Here is a 16,633-nt window from a genome sequence, read left to right as displayed (position 1 = left end):
CTATCTCTTGAGTTGGATGCACTCACCGGTGATATGACGATGGTCTTTGTGGAACTCGCAGTACTTGTCCTTGTTTCGCATTGATGGGTCCTTGAGTAGGGGTCTAGGCTCAGTAAACATGTCTCCGTGTAAGACTATGATCCTATCCGGTGTGGTCTTGAGCTGCGTGAAGTCGACGTTTCTCTGAAACTTCTCTACCAATAGAGGCTTCGGGTTTGTCGGAGGGTGGACTTTTGAGACCGCGACGTGCGTGCTCCGGTTTTTCTTCCTTCTCGAGTCATTGTCGGCCTCAACCTTGTCTCTGCGACGGCTTCCCCTTTCGTGAATTCTTTGACTCTCGTAATATTCTTCGACCAAAATATGTTGTGTGGCCTGAGAAATGAGCTCCGTCATTGTGGTAGGTCGTTGTTTCACTAACGATGTCACGAGGTTGCAAGCACGCAAATCGTTGATGAATGCATAGATGGCGTCATTATCCTTGTATTTGTCCATTTTGCTTAATTCTTCAATGAACCGGTTGAGGTAATGTTGGAGTTCCTCACCGCTCTCTTGCCTAATCGTCAAAAGGTAAGATTTCTCCTTCCTTCGTACTCGCGAGGCGGAGAAGCGAGTGAGAAATCTCTCTTCGAGATCTTTGAACGATTTGACTGATCCTTGTCCAAATCTTTGGAGCCACTCAAACGCGTGGCCAGTGAGCGTGAGGCAGAATGTCTGACACATTGTCGATGTGGTAGAGTAGGTCCGTGCTTCCATCGTAGATCGGCATATTGGGCGGGCGAAAATTTCCTACAGCATCATCGGTGAGCACGTTCGCGGAGAACGCTGAAGCTACGTCTTTGATCATGCTTCTTACAAGTGGGGTTTTAGTCTGTGTCGCGCGTAGCTCTCGGACTTTCATTCTCAGCTCGTTAGTGCGCCGATGCTTGGGTAGCATATGGAGCGGGAGGCATCAGTGTTGCCATTGTCAAAGGGATGACTACTTGTGGCCCTTGCACCTCCGGCGGCTTGGCGCCTCAGAATCTCCCACTGAGCGTTGAGGTGGCGTCCAAGTCCACGTGTGGCTCGAGGCGTCCTGGAGACCTTGTGCGTCAGGGCGGTGAGAATCTTCTCACGTTCCATTGTCGGCGACTTCCTTTCCTAGCCCTAACCGCTCAAAGGCGGACCTTCGTGATTTGAACCTCGCTCCTACTGCGGAACGGGCAGCCTGAGGGAGGTTGACGCGGGATTGCGGGCGTGGGTCCATTCGCCCCTCGATCGGATAGGCCCCCGAGCGCTGGGGTTCCTGGATCTATGGGCGTTGATCTTGCTCCTGGGTGGTTCTTCATTTTGCCTGGTGGTAGCGGCTAATGTCTCGGATACTTGGGTCAGGCGCGTCGTCTTGTCCGACTTCGTTGTTGGATACTTGCTCTTGCTCGCGCCTTTGACCCCCCGAGTGGGCGTTTTGTGGGTGTCATTCTCTCACTTGGGCGTGTAGTGTCATGACAATCTCCTCTCGATCTTTTTCGAACTCGCTTGCTAGTTAGAAAAAGAATGTTCTCGAGCCGTTCCATGCGGGCGTCTTGTTCGACGAAGACAGCGTTGAGGGCAGGATTTCTAACGTCGGTGGTATTTTGGTGTGGCGGAGGCGCGGTACCTGCTGCCGAGATGACACATGGTGGCGAGGTTTCTTGGTCGTGCCTAATTTGAGTTTGGGCTCGTGTGTGAAGTGCTACGCTCTCCGCCCGTTGAGGGGCATTGCTTCCAGAAGCGGCGGCGCGATTTTCTTGTGTCGCCTTAAGGTATTTGGCAGAAGGGTTTCTTTGTTCTTAATACTTTTTGTTGTTAGGAATATTTCCCACTAGAAGATGATGATTACTAAATACGATAATAAGTTATATTATTAGCATCATATGATTAGTGGGTTGAGGTCTGATAACATTCAGAATCAATAACAACTATCATCCACAGTCTCCGTATCAAACTGAATCGCATGTTGGGCATCCGAGATCGGGAGGTGAACTAAAACTTGGTTGATGACTTATATGCGTCTGGAAAGCCTGATCTAAAGTCATATATGTGAAACATGAATGATGGTTGATCACTCAGTGTGAGCATTATACACTTGCAAAAGATGTACGACCTGAACAAGCTTTGGTTTGGATAGATACGTCGTTTAAGGACCGTTACGATACACTAGCCGAGACCGCTTATGATGGTCACATGACGCTTGATCTAATATCCTAAAGTAATCATGGACTTCTAGATCATGTTACCGGGTTCATTGACTCACCACGTTAAAGGCTAGTAAGACGCTGATCAAATAGGTGTCTTGAGAAGTCGGGATATGATTGTAGAAGAAAGTGTTTTACAGATACGGAATCCAGCCTTCCTAAAAGAAGGTAAATGTTCTCTCACCTAAGGGTTGATTCCAGAACCGATTGATTGTGCACAAAGTGACCTATCTCGATACGGGCAGAACCTGGAGGGTCATGATCATGTACTGACTAAATCAGTGGACACTCATCACGATGAGTAAATATAATTCTAGTATTAAAGACGGGTTCAGTCTTGGATTACACGGTGGAGTATTGAAAGAGACTAGACAATTCAATTTGAAAACAGAATGGAATATTTTGTCTTTTATCGAGATTGCTAAGCTTCTACTACTACGTCCATTCCCCGATTCAGCTTCGATAAAGGCGGATAAGAACGTAAATATAATATTATGTTTTATTATTATAATCTCACTTGCTATAATAGTGATTGACAGCATTAATTCCAAAAAGGTTATTTTGGGAATTAAATAAATATTTATCGCAATGCTTATTTATTTGTTGCTAGATCAAGTAAATAAACTTTATATTTATTGTTGGACAAGTAATATGTGTTAAATGGGTTTAAAGCTATTGAGCCTTGAAAAAGAAAAAATTTGGGCCTCCCTACCTTGGTATATGCGATTTTTATACTGGTTGTAGAACCAGTATTTTTTCTGTTTTTCTGTTCCTAAATTAAAGGAGAAAAGATAAGAAATATGATTGTCCTATATTCTCTCATAATATTTAGGCTAAATATTAGGAGAATATTTAGGAGAATATATTTTCCTAACTTTTCTCAACAGCAAATATTTTATATTGCTTTATAAAATAAAATCCTAGATACTGATCTGACAGATAAGAGGAAAAATAAGATTCACTTGTTGAGATCCAATGGCTGAGATTTAATCCACTAGTGTGAACACAATAAAAGGAAATAATATTTTCTAGAATATTCTGGAATATTCTATAAGATACATTTTGAACTGCTATAAATAGAGGGCTGATGAGAAGCAAATTTTAACCTAATTTGATCACAAATTTCGTGGCCTCCTATGCCTAAGGTGTGCTGACTTTTTCTTCATTTCCCTCTCCTCGGAATCGCTTCAATTCCATTCTTAGAAATAGGAGAGAAAGATTTGAAACACTGTTTCCAGATCTAGTGAAATACAACGTTGCTCACTCAATTTTCTTATCTTCCTCAGAGATTACGTTTCAGAAGACTTTGGTGTCATCACATCGACTCCTTGAAGGAAGAGTTCCAGATCTGATCGTGTTGAGGCTTGTACGTTCAAGACGAAGACGGATTGTGAAAGCTTTCAGTTCGTGAGCCAAAAACTGTAAGTTTTCTTAAACTCGTCTTTCTCATCGGTTGCTTGACATATTGCTTGCTCTCATTAAATAACTTAGATCTAGATCTTGTATAAATAATCATGTTTTAATTAGCTCTTGTTAGTGTAATTTCATTGCTTCCGCTGCATCATGGTTGTTTTTTGGTGTCGTTTAATCTAGTGAATTACCAACATTTGCCGGATGAGTCTTCCGGTTATAATGATTCGACGGAATAGTCTTCCAGTCTTAAGACTTTTGGGGGAGGATTTTTCTGGTTATGATGATTTGGCGGAGTAGTCCTCCAGTCTTAAGACTTTCGGCGGAGGGTTCTACCAGTTATGATGATTTGGTGGAGTAGTCCTCCGGTCTTGAGAGTTTCGGCGGATGATTTTTCTGGTTATGATGATTTGGCGGAGTAGGCCTCTAGTCTTGAGACTCATCCTGGGCAATGGAAGGTAATGGAAATTCCATTTCCAATAAGCCACCTTCCATTGCTTATTGGAAATGGTATTTCCATTAGGCATTTTGATGCCTTTCATTGCTTAACGGAAATGGAATTTCCGTTAAGCTTAATGGAAATCCATATTTCCATTAACTTCCAATAAGGAATTAAAAAAAATAAAAAATCAAATTTAAATGGTAAATCAAAAGGACTAAACTGTTAAAATTTTAAAATAAGGTACTAATATGTAAATTGAATTTCATCTTTATTAATATTTTTTTTAAATAAAGTTAAAATATTACAACAATATTATGAATAAAGCATTACAACAAGACTACATTTCATTAATAGTCATGTTTTGAAAGTTAATATCAAAGTTATCAACAAGATCAATGTTCACAAATGTTTCTTGAGAACGTTGTTCGTGTTGACACCAATCTTTGTATATGGTGAGAGCCTCGACCATTTCGGGTTTCAAACTTTGTCTACAATCATCAAGGATGCGACCCGAGCTACTAAATGCGGACTCGGACGACACCGTTGACACCGGGATCGAATGAACATCTCGGGCCATCTTCGACAAGATCGGAAACATGTTCTCGTGTTGACGCCACCACGCTAGCAAGTTGAGGTCGTCTTGGTTCATGGAGGCAAATTGTTGAGATGTGTATAATGCAATCTCGTCGTTGGAAGTCGTATCTTCAGTAGGTTGGGCATGCGGTGACGATCTTGGAGATGAAGTTCCACCTCGAGCAAAACGAGCTATGTCTCAGAACATTCCTTTGCTTGTCGATGAGTGTCGAGGTGGACTCGGCTCGGGAAATACAGGAGCTTGGCGCTGGTAGAACCTGTAAAATGAGTAATACTCTTCAACGACCCTAGCATGATCATGTGTAACGTAATCTTGTCCAGTATGACATTTTAAATAGTGTAAAAATGTCAAATAACCCCCAAATTTCATTCGAGGGTCTAGAATACATGCAAAACCATATAAGTAAGGAATTTTTGTAGTTCCCCAATATTTTGAAAATTTTGCTCTCATAGATTCTATGCATGGTTGAAAAATTTCAAAATGGTTACAATCATGAAGATGTTCGGCAATTTTTGTAACACTATGTATGGCTAAATAAGATGTGGGTGTGTAAACAGTAGACAATGCACATGTTTCATCATAAAAAACGTGAAGAAAATGAGTAAAGACCTTAGCCCTTGCGATGTCTGTTTCTGTTATGTCATGGCCTCCGTTTCTATTCACGAATTATCGTGTAATCTCTACATGTCTTTCGGATAAGAAAGAATGCAACATTGAAAATGTTGAGTTCCATCTTATCTTGTTATCGGTGTGGAATTGTCTCTCCTCAAGACCGTTGATTAAAAAACGCCTCTTAAGGTCGTCTACCCTTTGGTTCAAACTATTTAACCAAGATATGGCATCTCTAATCTTACGGATACACTCGTCAAAATGCCTAAACCCGGCTTTCACTATGAGGTTTATGATGTGGGTTGCACACCTTTGGTGTAAAAGACACTCTTGATTGGGGATCTTAAGACGTAACGCTCTCATCATGGCGTCATTGTTTGTGGCGTTATCTAGGGTTATTGAAATTATTCTATCCTGAAAATTCCTCTCTTCTCTAACGTCTAGAAGGATTGCTAGTATGGCATCAGCGGTATGACTACCCTCTATTCTCTTAAACGCTACGATCCTCTTGTTGAGATTCCAAGACTGGTCTATGTTATGAACTACAACGGACATGTAGTCCATTTTGGCATTTCCAGACCATATGTCAGAAGTGAGGGCCACGTTAAACCTAGCAGACATGAAGCATGCTCTAAGTGTATCTTTATCTTCCAAAAAATTTCTCATAATATCAGAGTTTTTCTTGAAATGATGTTTATACCAGGAACTAAGTAATGCACAAATCTACCAAAGCCTGCGCTTTCTACATGAGAAAATGATTGGTCGGTAGAAACTATGTACTTTACTAGTTCTTTTCTAAACTCTACGGGATCGTGGGTACTTACCATGGATGTAGATCCCTTCAAGACGCAAACCCTGTAGTGGTGGCGCAACGATGAAGTACCATGAGATGCAGAGTCGGCTTTGACGTGCTTCCCACATTTGTTGCATATTCTCTTCTTTCCTTCGTTGTTAGTGAACTCGGTGAAGTATTTCCACATTTCAGAACGGGATTTTCTTTTCTTCTTCTCTTGTGGAGGTTATTGTGCTTCGGGAGCTTCGTCTTCAAGTGACTCGTGTTGAGGTGGTGGAGGTGGTGGAGGTGATGGCTCGTGTTGAGGTGGTTGAGGTGCCTCTTGATGTTGTTCTTCAAATCTACGGAGTTGTTCTCGGTACACCATGTAAGGGTCTTCGTGTGGATTTTGATGGGAGCTAGAAGGTTGGTCGCGAGGAGGATGATATTTTGTACCATATTGTTCGTGAATTGGACGGGGAGGAGGAAAAGGTTGTTGTGAAAGAAATTGTGGCAAATATTCAGGTTGATAAGGGGAGATCGGGGTGAATCGGGCTAACTTCGTCGTGTTGCTCGTCTTGTTGTTGTGATTGCGACAGCGTGACAGTGCGACTAGAACTTCGGCGCGATTCACGTGAACCTCGACGAGAACCTCGGTGAGATGTTGACTCTCCAGACATTATAATACTAACTTAAGTATATAATATTAATTTTATAAAACTTAATTATCTAAAAAAATTATAATACTAACTTAAGTATATAATAAATATTTTATAAACTTAGTTATATAAACAAAATTTTAATACTTAAGTATATAATATTAAGTAAACCAAAAATTTAAGTATATAATATTAAGTAAAATAAAAACTTAAGTATATACTAATTATTTTAAAACTTAGTTGTATAAACAAAATTATAATACTTAAGTATATAATATTAAGTAAACAAAAAACTTAACTATATAATATTAAGTAAAATAAAAAATTAAGTATATACTAATTATTTTTAAACTTAACTAAACAAATAAATTTAGAATATAAACTTATAAACTTTGTATGTGGAGAATATGAGAGATTTTGAGAGTTTGAGAGATTGAGTTGTGATTAAAATTGTAGAATTCGGATGTATTTATAGGAGAAATAAAAAGTGGGTTAAAATTTAAAGAATTGTGTAAAATCGGAGGGCCAACGGTCAATTAACGGACAAATTTTTTCAGCCGTCCAGATCTTAATCTTTGTTCATCTAACGGCTGAGATTTAAAAAAAAATAAAAAAAAACGTTTACATTAACGTTATATAGTACAACATACACACACACGCGCGCAGATAGCAATTAATACTGAGTCTCATTTGTGTCTAACGGCAATATCGCGTGCCATACCTTCCGACACCTCCCCTGCCATTTCTGCCACGCGTCGGAAGGAAAATTTCCGTCTCCAATTCACGCGGTACACGGAACTTCCGTGAGGCTGACGCGTGCCTCGGGATGCCGTCCTCCCGTTTGCGTGCCATCCGAGAAGCCAGGATGACTTGAGACTTTCGGCTGAGGATTCTTTCGGTTATGATGATTTGGTGGAGTAGACCTCCGGTCTTAAGACTTTTGGTGGAGTAGACCTTCGGTATTAAGAGTTTCACGAAGTATTCCTCCGGTCTTGAGACCTTCGACGGAGGACTCTTTCGGTTATGATGATTTGGCGGAGTAGACCTCTGGTCTTAAGACTTTTGGCGGAGTAGACCTTTGGTGTTAAGACTTTCACAAAGTATTCCTCCAATCTTGCGACTTTTGGTGGAGTAGACCTTCAGTATTAAGACTTTCACGAAGTATTCCTCCGGTCTTGAGACTTTCGGCGTAGGATTCTTCCGGTTATGATGATTTGGAGGAGTAGACCTCCGGTCTTAAGACTTTCGGTAGAGTAGACCTTCGGTATTAAGGCTTTCACGAAGTATTCCTCCAGTCTTGAGACTTTGGGTGGAGGAGTCTTCTGGTTCCTATGCTTTGGCAATATAGACCTCCGGTCTTAAGACTTTGACAGAGTATTCCTTCCGGTCTTGAAAATGAAAAGATCGCCAGGGAGGCTTGTGATGGCCTCGCAGAGGGAGGCTTGTGATGGTCCCGTAAAGGGAGGTGGATTTGCCGGTGGAGAACTCATGGTTATTTTCGAGTACCCCTCCTTCTAGAGCTAAAATGTTAATACGATTTCTCAGATAACCGGGATACGCATCGGGGTGCGAGCTTACAACGTGTCTCGATCTTGTGTTGTCGGGGTCACGTTTCTTGGGATCTCGAAAGAGTGGTGAAGCCTTGCTTCCTCTTGAGAGTCCTTCGGATTGGTGATTATGTTATTCTCGCCTTCTCGTTGGATTCTTCGTCTTCTCATCAGATTCTTCGTCTTCTATTCATTCTCTTCTCTTGGTCTTGATATCTTCTTATCTTATCTCCGTCTTTGTCTTTTAATTTTTCTTGGTCTTTTCCGAAATTTTGAGTGCTTTGAGAGCTTTTGTGAGTTTTGAGAGCTTTTGTGAGCTTTTATTTCCTTGAAAATTGGATCTTTTTTTGGTGAAAATTGAGGGGGTATTCATAGGATTTTGAGTGTGCAAAGTCATGGACACTTGGTCGGATGGATTCTCCAATTCTTTGGATTTTACAGGAGGGATCCTCCGGTTTTGTTGGTTCTACCCGATGGATCCTTCGGTTTTTGGGATTTTACCAGAGGGGTCTTTCGATTTGTGGGTTCTATCGGAGGGATCCTCTGGTTTTACGGGTTTTACCGGAGGAATCCTTTGGTTTTGTGGGTTCTATCGGAGGGATCCTCCAGTTTTGGAGATTTTGACGGAGGTGTCCTCCGGTTTTATGGGTTCAAGCGGAGGAATCCTCTGGTTTTGAGGGTCCTGGCAGAGGGGTCCTCCGGTTTTGTGGGTTTAGGCAGAGGAATCCTCCAGTTCCTCAATCTTTGGCGGGAATATCTCGTTGGTGAAAAAACCAGGTTGGTTTCAGACACGAACAATCATTCTGACACCAGGGGTTGTTGATTATTCACCTTATCATAATAACCGTGCTGAAAAATAATTAATTACGCTATCGTAAGCTACTCGATTTAATGGTTATTAAAACAAGATCTAGTTTTGTTTAATTAATTTAACCATGAGAGCATATGTGTCAATCAACCAATATAAAGAGACGAGTTGTTAGAAAACTTACGGATTTCTTTTTAAGCTTTCTGAATCGGGATCTCCTCGAGTTTTTCGTCTTTTTCTCGTTCGTCTCAGCCTCCCAGCGTTGTCTTCTAGGATCAGCCCTTCGGGATGTCTCTTGAAGTCTTGGGATCTCCTTTGTTTCGTCTTGATGACAACTTAGTCTTCTAAAATGTAATTTTCGGACGAACAAAAATATGGTGTGGGCGACTCTGAATCTCACTACGACTCTGAATCTCACTACGACTCTGATTTATGATTTTAGATCGTACTGTGTTTATGATAATGGAATCACGGAATTCCGAGGGAGAGGGAGAGAGAGAGAGAATTTCGTCCACACTAGGTGTGATGGGCGAAATTTTTGCCTATGCAAAAGTGTATATCTTGCTTCCTCTTAAACCCTATTTATATTGGTAGAAATGAGATATTTTAGGAAGATCCTAGAGATATTTAATTCTCCTTTATTCTTTCGTATTTTGTAGTTAATCATGAGCCATTGGATCTTGACTACAAATCCTACTTTTTTTTCTCATCCATCATATCATAATCTAGAATATTTATTTCCCTTATTTTTCTCATATATTTAAGGAATCTAGATATTTGAGAATGATGAGGATAATATCTTATTTTTTTATTTAATGGAGAGAATATCTCTATCATTATTATTCTCCTAGATATTAGTATTATGAGAGAGAATAAATGACAATATCTTATTTCCTTATTTAATGGAGAGAGAATATCTCTACCATTATTATTATTCTCTCTCTCTTATTTAATTAGTTACCACAAATCTAGCAACTAATTAAGGAGAGAATATTAGGTAATTAATACCCTAATGTAGGCGTCTAACATAATGCTATTGGGCCTAGGAATTTCGAATTTACAGTGTCCATGAGGCCCAATTTAAAATTCAATTAATTATTTACTTGATACAACAATAAATAATTAATTCCACAATAAATATTTAATTCGGCAAATAGACAAATTTCTGAATGAATCATAGCGAATGAATCATATTGCAACTAACATCGCTAATATCCATGAGGCGTCTATTAATATCCATGAGGCGTCTAACATCGCTATGATGGTCCAATAACACTTCAGGATTTAGATCAAGTCTCATTGTGACCATCATAGCGACCTCGGTGTCGTAACGGTACTTAAATGACACATCTATAACCAAAGCCCGTCCGGGTCGTGCACTTACTACAAGTGCAGAATGCTCACACGTCATGATCAACCTTCACTAGTGTTCCACATATATGACTTTAGATATAGCTATCCAAGCATGTATTAGTCATCGACGACGTTTTAGCTCACCGCCCGAACTCAGGTGTCCAGCACGTGACTTAATTTAATACGGAGGCTACGGATGATAGTTGCTATTGATTCTGATATTCAGAGCTCAACTCACTAATCATATCATGCTAATAAAGTAAACCATTATTCTATTTAGTAATCATTTATGATTTATTCATTATCTCTCGTGGGCAAGAATTCCTAATAATCTCCCACTTTGTCCAGAGAAGATAAGGCAATTCATTTTAGCCATTTTATTCTTAACCATGCCTCACAGACAGCTAGAAGTCTGACCAGGATTGAGATTCCCTTCGTATGGAGTCTCACCTTAATCTATTACTTTATCGATTTTGTCTCATCGACGTATTTCTCATTTAACATTCTTTAGTTCATGATACTTTGCAAGTGATCTTTGACTTACCTTTATAAGTTCAAGTCAAGTTGTCCATTAGTAAATCAATTTACTATAAAACATTAACACTTTGCATACGGTTAGATCATACTTTATATCTTTAGGAATTCTTGCCCACGAGAAAATGCTTTTGTAAATTCTCACTGAATTATTAATAAATAAAGTTTTGTCATTTATAATTTATTAGAATCGAAAGCGTTATTTTTTATATATTAAGATTTATCAAATATTCATTAACCCATAGTCTCTGTATCGAACTGAGTTACATGCACGACATCTGAGCTTGGACGGTGAACTAAAGCTGGTCGATGATTGATTCAAGCCTGGGTAGCTGAATCTAAAATCATATATGTGGAACACAAGTAAAGGTTGATCACTTAGTGAGAGCATTCTACGCTTCTTGTAAGTGTACGACCCGGATAGGTCTTGGTTGTAAATGTGTCGTTTAAGGACCGTTACGACATACTTACCGAGGTCGCTAATGATGGTCACAGTGAGACTTGATCTAAATCCTAAAGTGATCATGGACACTGGATCGGGTTACCTCACTATTTGACTCATTTGCTAAAAGGCCACTATCATGATAATCACAGCCTATTATTTGGGAGTTTTGGAACGTGGTTCGAGTGGAAAGTGATTTACAGATATGGAATCCAGCCTTCCTGAAAGAAGGTAAATGTTCTCTCACCTAAGGGTTGATTCCAGAACCGATAGATTGTGCGCACTTCCGAAGTTTATATGTTCGGAAGAATCTTTCGTTGGGGAGGCAACAATTCTTAGGGCTTATAGGTGTCAAGAAAAGTATAACAGAATAGTTGAATTTTCTCGACACGGGATGAAGCTGGAGGATCATGATCACGAACTGACTATATCAGTGGACACTCGTCACGATGAGTAAATATAATTCTAGTGCCAAGGAGGATTCAATCTTGGCTTGCAAGGTGGAGTCTGACCAAGATTAGACAAATCGATGTGGAAAAGAGAAATGATTTTTTCGTGATTTGTTAAGCTTCTAATACTAGGTCCATAGTCCCCAATTCGGCTCTGATAAAGGCGGATAAGAACTTTAGAATATTAATGTTTCATTATTATAATCTCACAAGTTGCAATTGTGATTGACAACATCAATTCTGAAATATGGGTATTTGCAGAATTATATAATTATCTATGGTAGTATTAATTCTTTATTGTTTGATCAAGTAAATAATTAATCAATTACTTATCTGTTTATTGTTGGACTAAGTAAATAAATAATTAATTAGCTTTTAAGTGATTGGGCCTGGGACAAAATGAGGTGGACGAATTTTTTGGGATTCGAGCACAAGGATTTGCGTCATCGCTCTTTATCGTGTGTGTCAAATTCGTCCATCATTATATTGGTACTTACCAATATTTTCTCTTTAGTTGTTTAAATAAAGGAGAGAAAAAAATATTTAAAACGAAATAAGATATTGTCCTTTATTCTCTCATGAATATTAGGAGAGAATAATATTTAGAATTAATCCTATTTTTACCCCCTGGACTCGTACCTCGGTTACATTTCACCCACTGGACTCGGAAATGTTGCAGAACTCAACTCAGAACTTAGACACGTGTTACAACTAGCCACTTCTGTCAGTATTTGGACGTTAAATTATAACGTTTTGATGATGTGGCATGATTTTAAAGGCTTTATTGGTGGAATTATGAATTTACCCCTGACTTAGTTTATTTGAAGTGAAAAAGAAATTGAAAACTAAAATCTAAATGAAATAAGCTTGAATAATAAATAGAAGAAAGAACTTAAATAAAAAATCCCAAATCAAAACTCAATCGCGATTTGGGCTGAACCCTAGATCGCGAAAAAAAACCTTCTTCCCGAAAAAAAACCCTAATCCAATCCGCTGTTTGTCAATGGCGTCGTCTTCCACGAGTAATTTCTCTGACGGAGTCGACGATGGCCATTCCGATGACAAGCAGAGGCCGTGGTGTCGATGCAAGATGGCGTGTGTTCTGCGGACGGCGTGGAAAGGTGATCATCCTGGTCGACGTTTTTATGGGTGTTCAAGATACAAGGTAATTGGTATTTCCCCTATTCTCATCTTTGTTGTTGTTTTAAGTTACTGATTTCGTGTCCTTGTTTTTATAGCAGAGTCCCGACGATAGAGGTTGTGGTATATTGATTTGGGTTGATCCTGAGATGTGTAAAAGGTCAGTTCAAATAATTCCTGGTTTACTTAAAAGGATTAATAATCTTGAAGCTGCTTTGAAACAAGTTGAAGTGTCAAAGAATTATGGTTATGGCGGAGATGAAGACGAGCTGAATAGACTGAGGGAGAAGATAACTACATAAGCGCAAAAGATCAAGTTTTATATGGTTCTCGTCATGCTTGCTCTTGTTTATGTCATCTGTTTCAAATAAGTATATGTTTTGAATTGATTGTGGTTGTTTATTATGTCTGTTAAGTGAGACTGATGTAATTGTCAAATTATGTTGTAATGTTTTGGGGATTATGATAGTTGAAATTTGGTCTAAACTTTGTAATTGGTATTTTGTAATGTAAATTGGTATTTTGTAATGGAATGTGGTATTTTCTAACTTGGTCTAAAGTTTGGTTTTAGTTTGGCATTGACAAAAAATCTGATACCTTAGTAATGAATAAAAAGCCATTAAAATTGTCAAAGCCACAAATCTGATACATTGCCAATAAAAAGCCATAACAACTTGTCAATAAAAGCCACAAATCTGATACATTGTCAATACAAAAAGAACTAGTTTTGATACACATAACTCATATACATAATTCATAGATTTTCCATCAAGTTTTGTGAACTTGTCGCCCAAAAAAAGTACTCAGTTTTGTGAACTTGTCACCCAAAAAAAAGCCAATACATGATCCAAAAAAAAGCATTTCATTGTTTTTACATCCAATGTCCAAATAAAGTTCTTGGTAGAAGGCCGAAACGCCTGGTTGGGGCCCGATTAATTCGAGGACTCCGCTGCACTCAGAAAGGTTACGAGTAATGACCACATACAAATAACATAATTGGGTTTAAGAGTTGTTGAGTTTACCCTTATCAGTGCTTGTTGTACCGGTTGTTGAGTTGATTAGCTTGTACTAGCTGCTTGTTGTGTGTTTTGTTGAGTTGATTGGCTTGATCCTCCACCACGTCCACGTCCCCTTCTACGGCCACGTCCCGTTCCACGTCCTTCATCTTCAGCATCTCTAGCCTGTTGATGTGTATCCCTAGCTTGACGTTGTTCTTGTCTCTGCAATATCAAGAAATGTAACCACATTTATAGACATTTATAATCTGCCAACAGAGTTACCAAAATGTGTACAATCTTACCAAATTTTCTTGTTGTCTTCTAAAACATGTACTGAGGTTGTGGCCATACTTTCCACAACCAGAACATTTGACTATTACATGCTTCCTGGTCATTCTAGTCCCACGTGGTGACACAACCTCATCTTGCTCGAGTCGCCTTAGTTTTTTTGGCCTTCCTGGTCCTACTCTGTTGGGAGGCATTCCCATAGGTGTCTTTCCTGTCTCGGGCCACTGCTCCATCGGACTAATTGCACATATTTTGTGCTTGTAGATATTCATGTATGTTGACTTCTTGTAGCATTCACTAATGTAGTTCTCTGGTTGCTTGTCCCTTTGCCAAATGCCCTGAATTACATGAGCACAAGGAATACTTGATAAATTCAAGGATTAATAACATGAATAATATCAGTGCAATGAATACAAGTTCAAGGTCATGACAATTACCTGACAACTGAAAGCGACCACAAGAGCATGTCTTCAATGCCAAGTCAACTCTATACATGAAACCATGCAGATTTGTAACTTGATACAATGAATCCCCACACCATTTTGCAATGTTTTCACCACTAAAGGACTTGTTATTCTCTATGATTTTGAAGATACTAGGTCATATGTCCCCATGCCATTTCTCCACAGCGAGGCGTTGTTTGGTCATCCTCTTCATTAAATACATCCTAATCCTCTCTAGCATAGACAATATGGGTCTCTGTCGAGCTAGTAAAATAGCTCTGTTACCATTGAAACACTCACAGAGGTTGTTAAGGAGTATATCACATCTTGGAGTAGTTCTGAAATTGGCTCTTGCCCAATGCACTGGATTCTTCTCACACAACCAGTTGTAGGCTTCCTCATCCTCATCCCTGATTAAGTTCATCTCTTGGTGAAACTTCTCCACAGAATACTGCTTGGCTGCGGCCATGACCTTGTGTTTCAAGAACTGTCCCTTAAACACCTAACCAAATTTTTCAAACAAAAAAGAAACTGTTAACTTCTTATGCAAGCTACTGAAATCATATTTGAAAATTCAAAATAGAAAGTGTTAGAAGTTACTTTACCCGAGTGAAATTGCTTTGCAAGTGACGAGCACAATGCCTATGCCCAGCTTGCACAGAACCCTCCTCCCACATACCATTGAGTGCCTCTATCAAACCCTTCTGTTTGTCTGTTATGAAAGTCCAATGGTATCCATTGTAGATGTTGATATCATCTCTCAAATAATTTAGAAACCATGCCCAAGACTCTTTACACTCTGACTCCACAACAGCAAAGACAATAGAGAACATGCCATTGTTAGGATCAATTCCTATGGCCGTGAGAAGTTGCCCAGTTTGGTGTCCCTTGATGTGGCAACTATCCAACCCAATCACTCCCCTACAACCAGCTTTGAATCCTGCCTTACAACCACCATAGCAAATGTAAACTCTCTTAAATATTGGATTACCTTCCTCATCTGCCTCTGTTAAGAACTCGATTGTTGTTCCTGGATTGGTCTTCAATGATTTCCAAGGCTTTTTTCTTAGTCCTCCAAGCCTTAGTCCTCGAACAATCAAGTATGAAGTCCTTCTGGATTTTATTCATGAACTTGATAGATGACCAGCTCTCATTGTCCTTGAACTCCTCCAGGTACTTGTTGGACATCCAAGAAGCAGTACAAAATCTGTTCTTATTTGTTCGAGCACATGTATGCTCTGGTACATAGGTCCTGATATGGAATGTTGTGGTATCTTTCATTTCAAACGCATAGCACACCCACTTGCATGACTCGTCCTTGCAAACTGCTCGAACTCGGTTTCGATCATTCACTTTGAACTTCAACTCTTTTCATGCCTTAATAGAATACTCCCTTATGGAATTTTTGAAGACTGCCCGACTTGAAAATACCATGCCCAACTTAAACTTAGGGTCTGCCATGTCAGTGTCTTCACGGAATTCTTGGAACTTGGGGAGAATTTTCCTGGACAATTTAGTAGGCTTAGGCTCAGGCTCATCTTGACTAGACGACTCATCTTCCAGCACAATGTTTTCCTCCTCGTTATAGTCACTGTCCCCGTCAGAAACGGCTTCATCATCAGTAAGAGGTAGCTTTCCTTTGCCCTTTAATCCTAGACCACGGTCCACAACAATGTCATTGACTTCAAATTTGTCTTCACTGTTCTCAAACCCACTGTCTTGCTCAAGGTCATCAAGATGGTCTTGACACTCCTCAAGCTCTTGATTACGGCTTAAGTCATGTGCTTGACTCTGGCCCAACTCATGTGCTTCACTCTGGTCCAACTCCTCTGCTTGACTTTGGCCCAAGTCATCTACTTGGGTCTGGCCCAACTCATGTTGTTCACTCCCTACTTCAGGCTGGCCCAAATCCATTTCAATCTGGCCCAAGTCAT

The 16,633-nt window shown here is 39.6% G+C and overlaps 1 protein-coding gene across 1 annotated transcript; it reads right to left on the bottom strand.

Moving 5' to 3' along the window:
- LOC149402093 (uncharacterized) lies at window positions 1–753 on the bottom strand. Its single transcript, XM_089608236.1, has one exon. It carries the CDS (start codon window positions 751–753, stop codon window positions 1–3), a length of 753 nt encoding a protein of 250 aa, XP_089464362.1.
- Between the last annotated feature and the right edge of the window lie 15,880 nt (window positions 754–16,633).

This window comes from Urtica dioica, chromosome 3, assembly GCF_054948205.1.
Source record: "Urtica dioica subsp. dioica isolate 48M chromosome 3, U.dioica_male_clone48M_v1_H2, whole genome shotgun sequence".
In the NCBI taxonomy this organism is placed as follows: Eukaryota; Viridiplantae; Streptophyta; class Magnoliopsida; order Rosales; family Urticaceae; genus Urtica; species Urtica dioica.
Note: the sequence above shows the minus strand (reverse complement) of the source record. Positions and strands in the feature narration are given on the sequence as shown.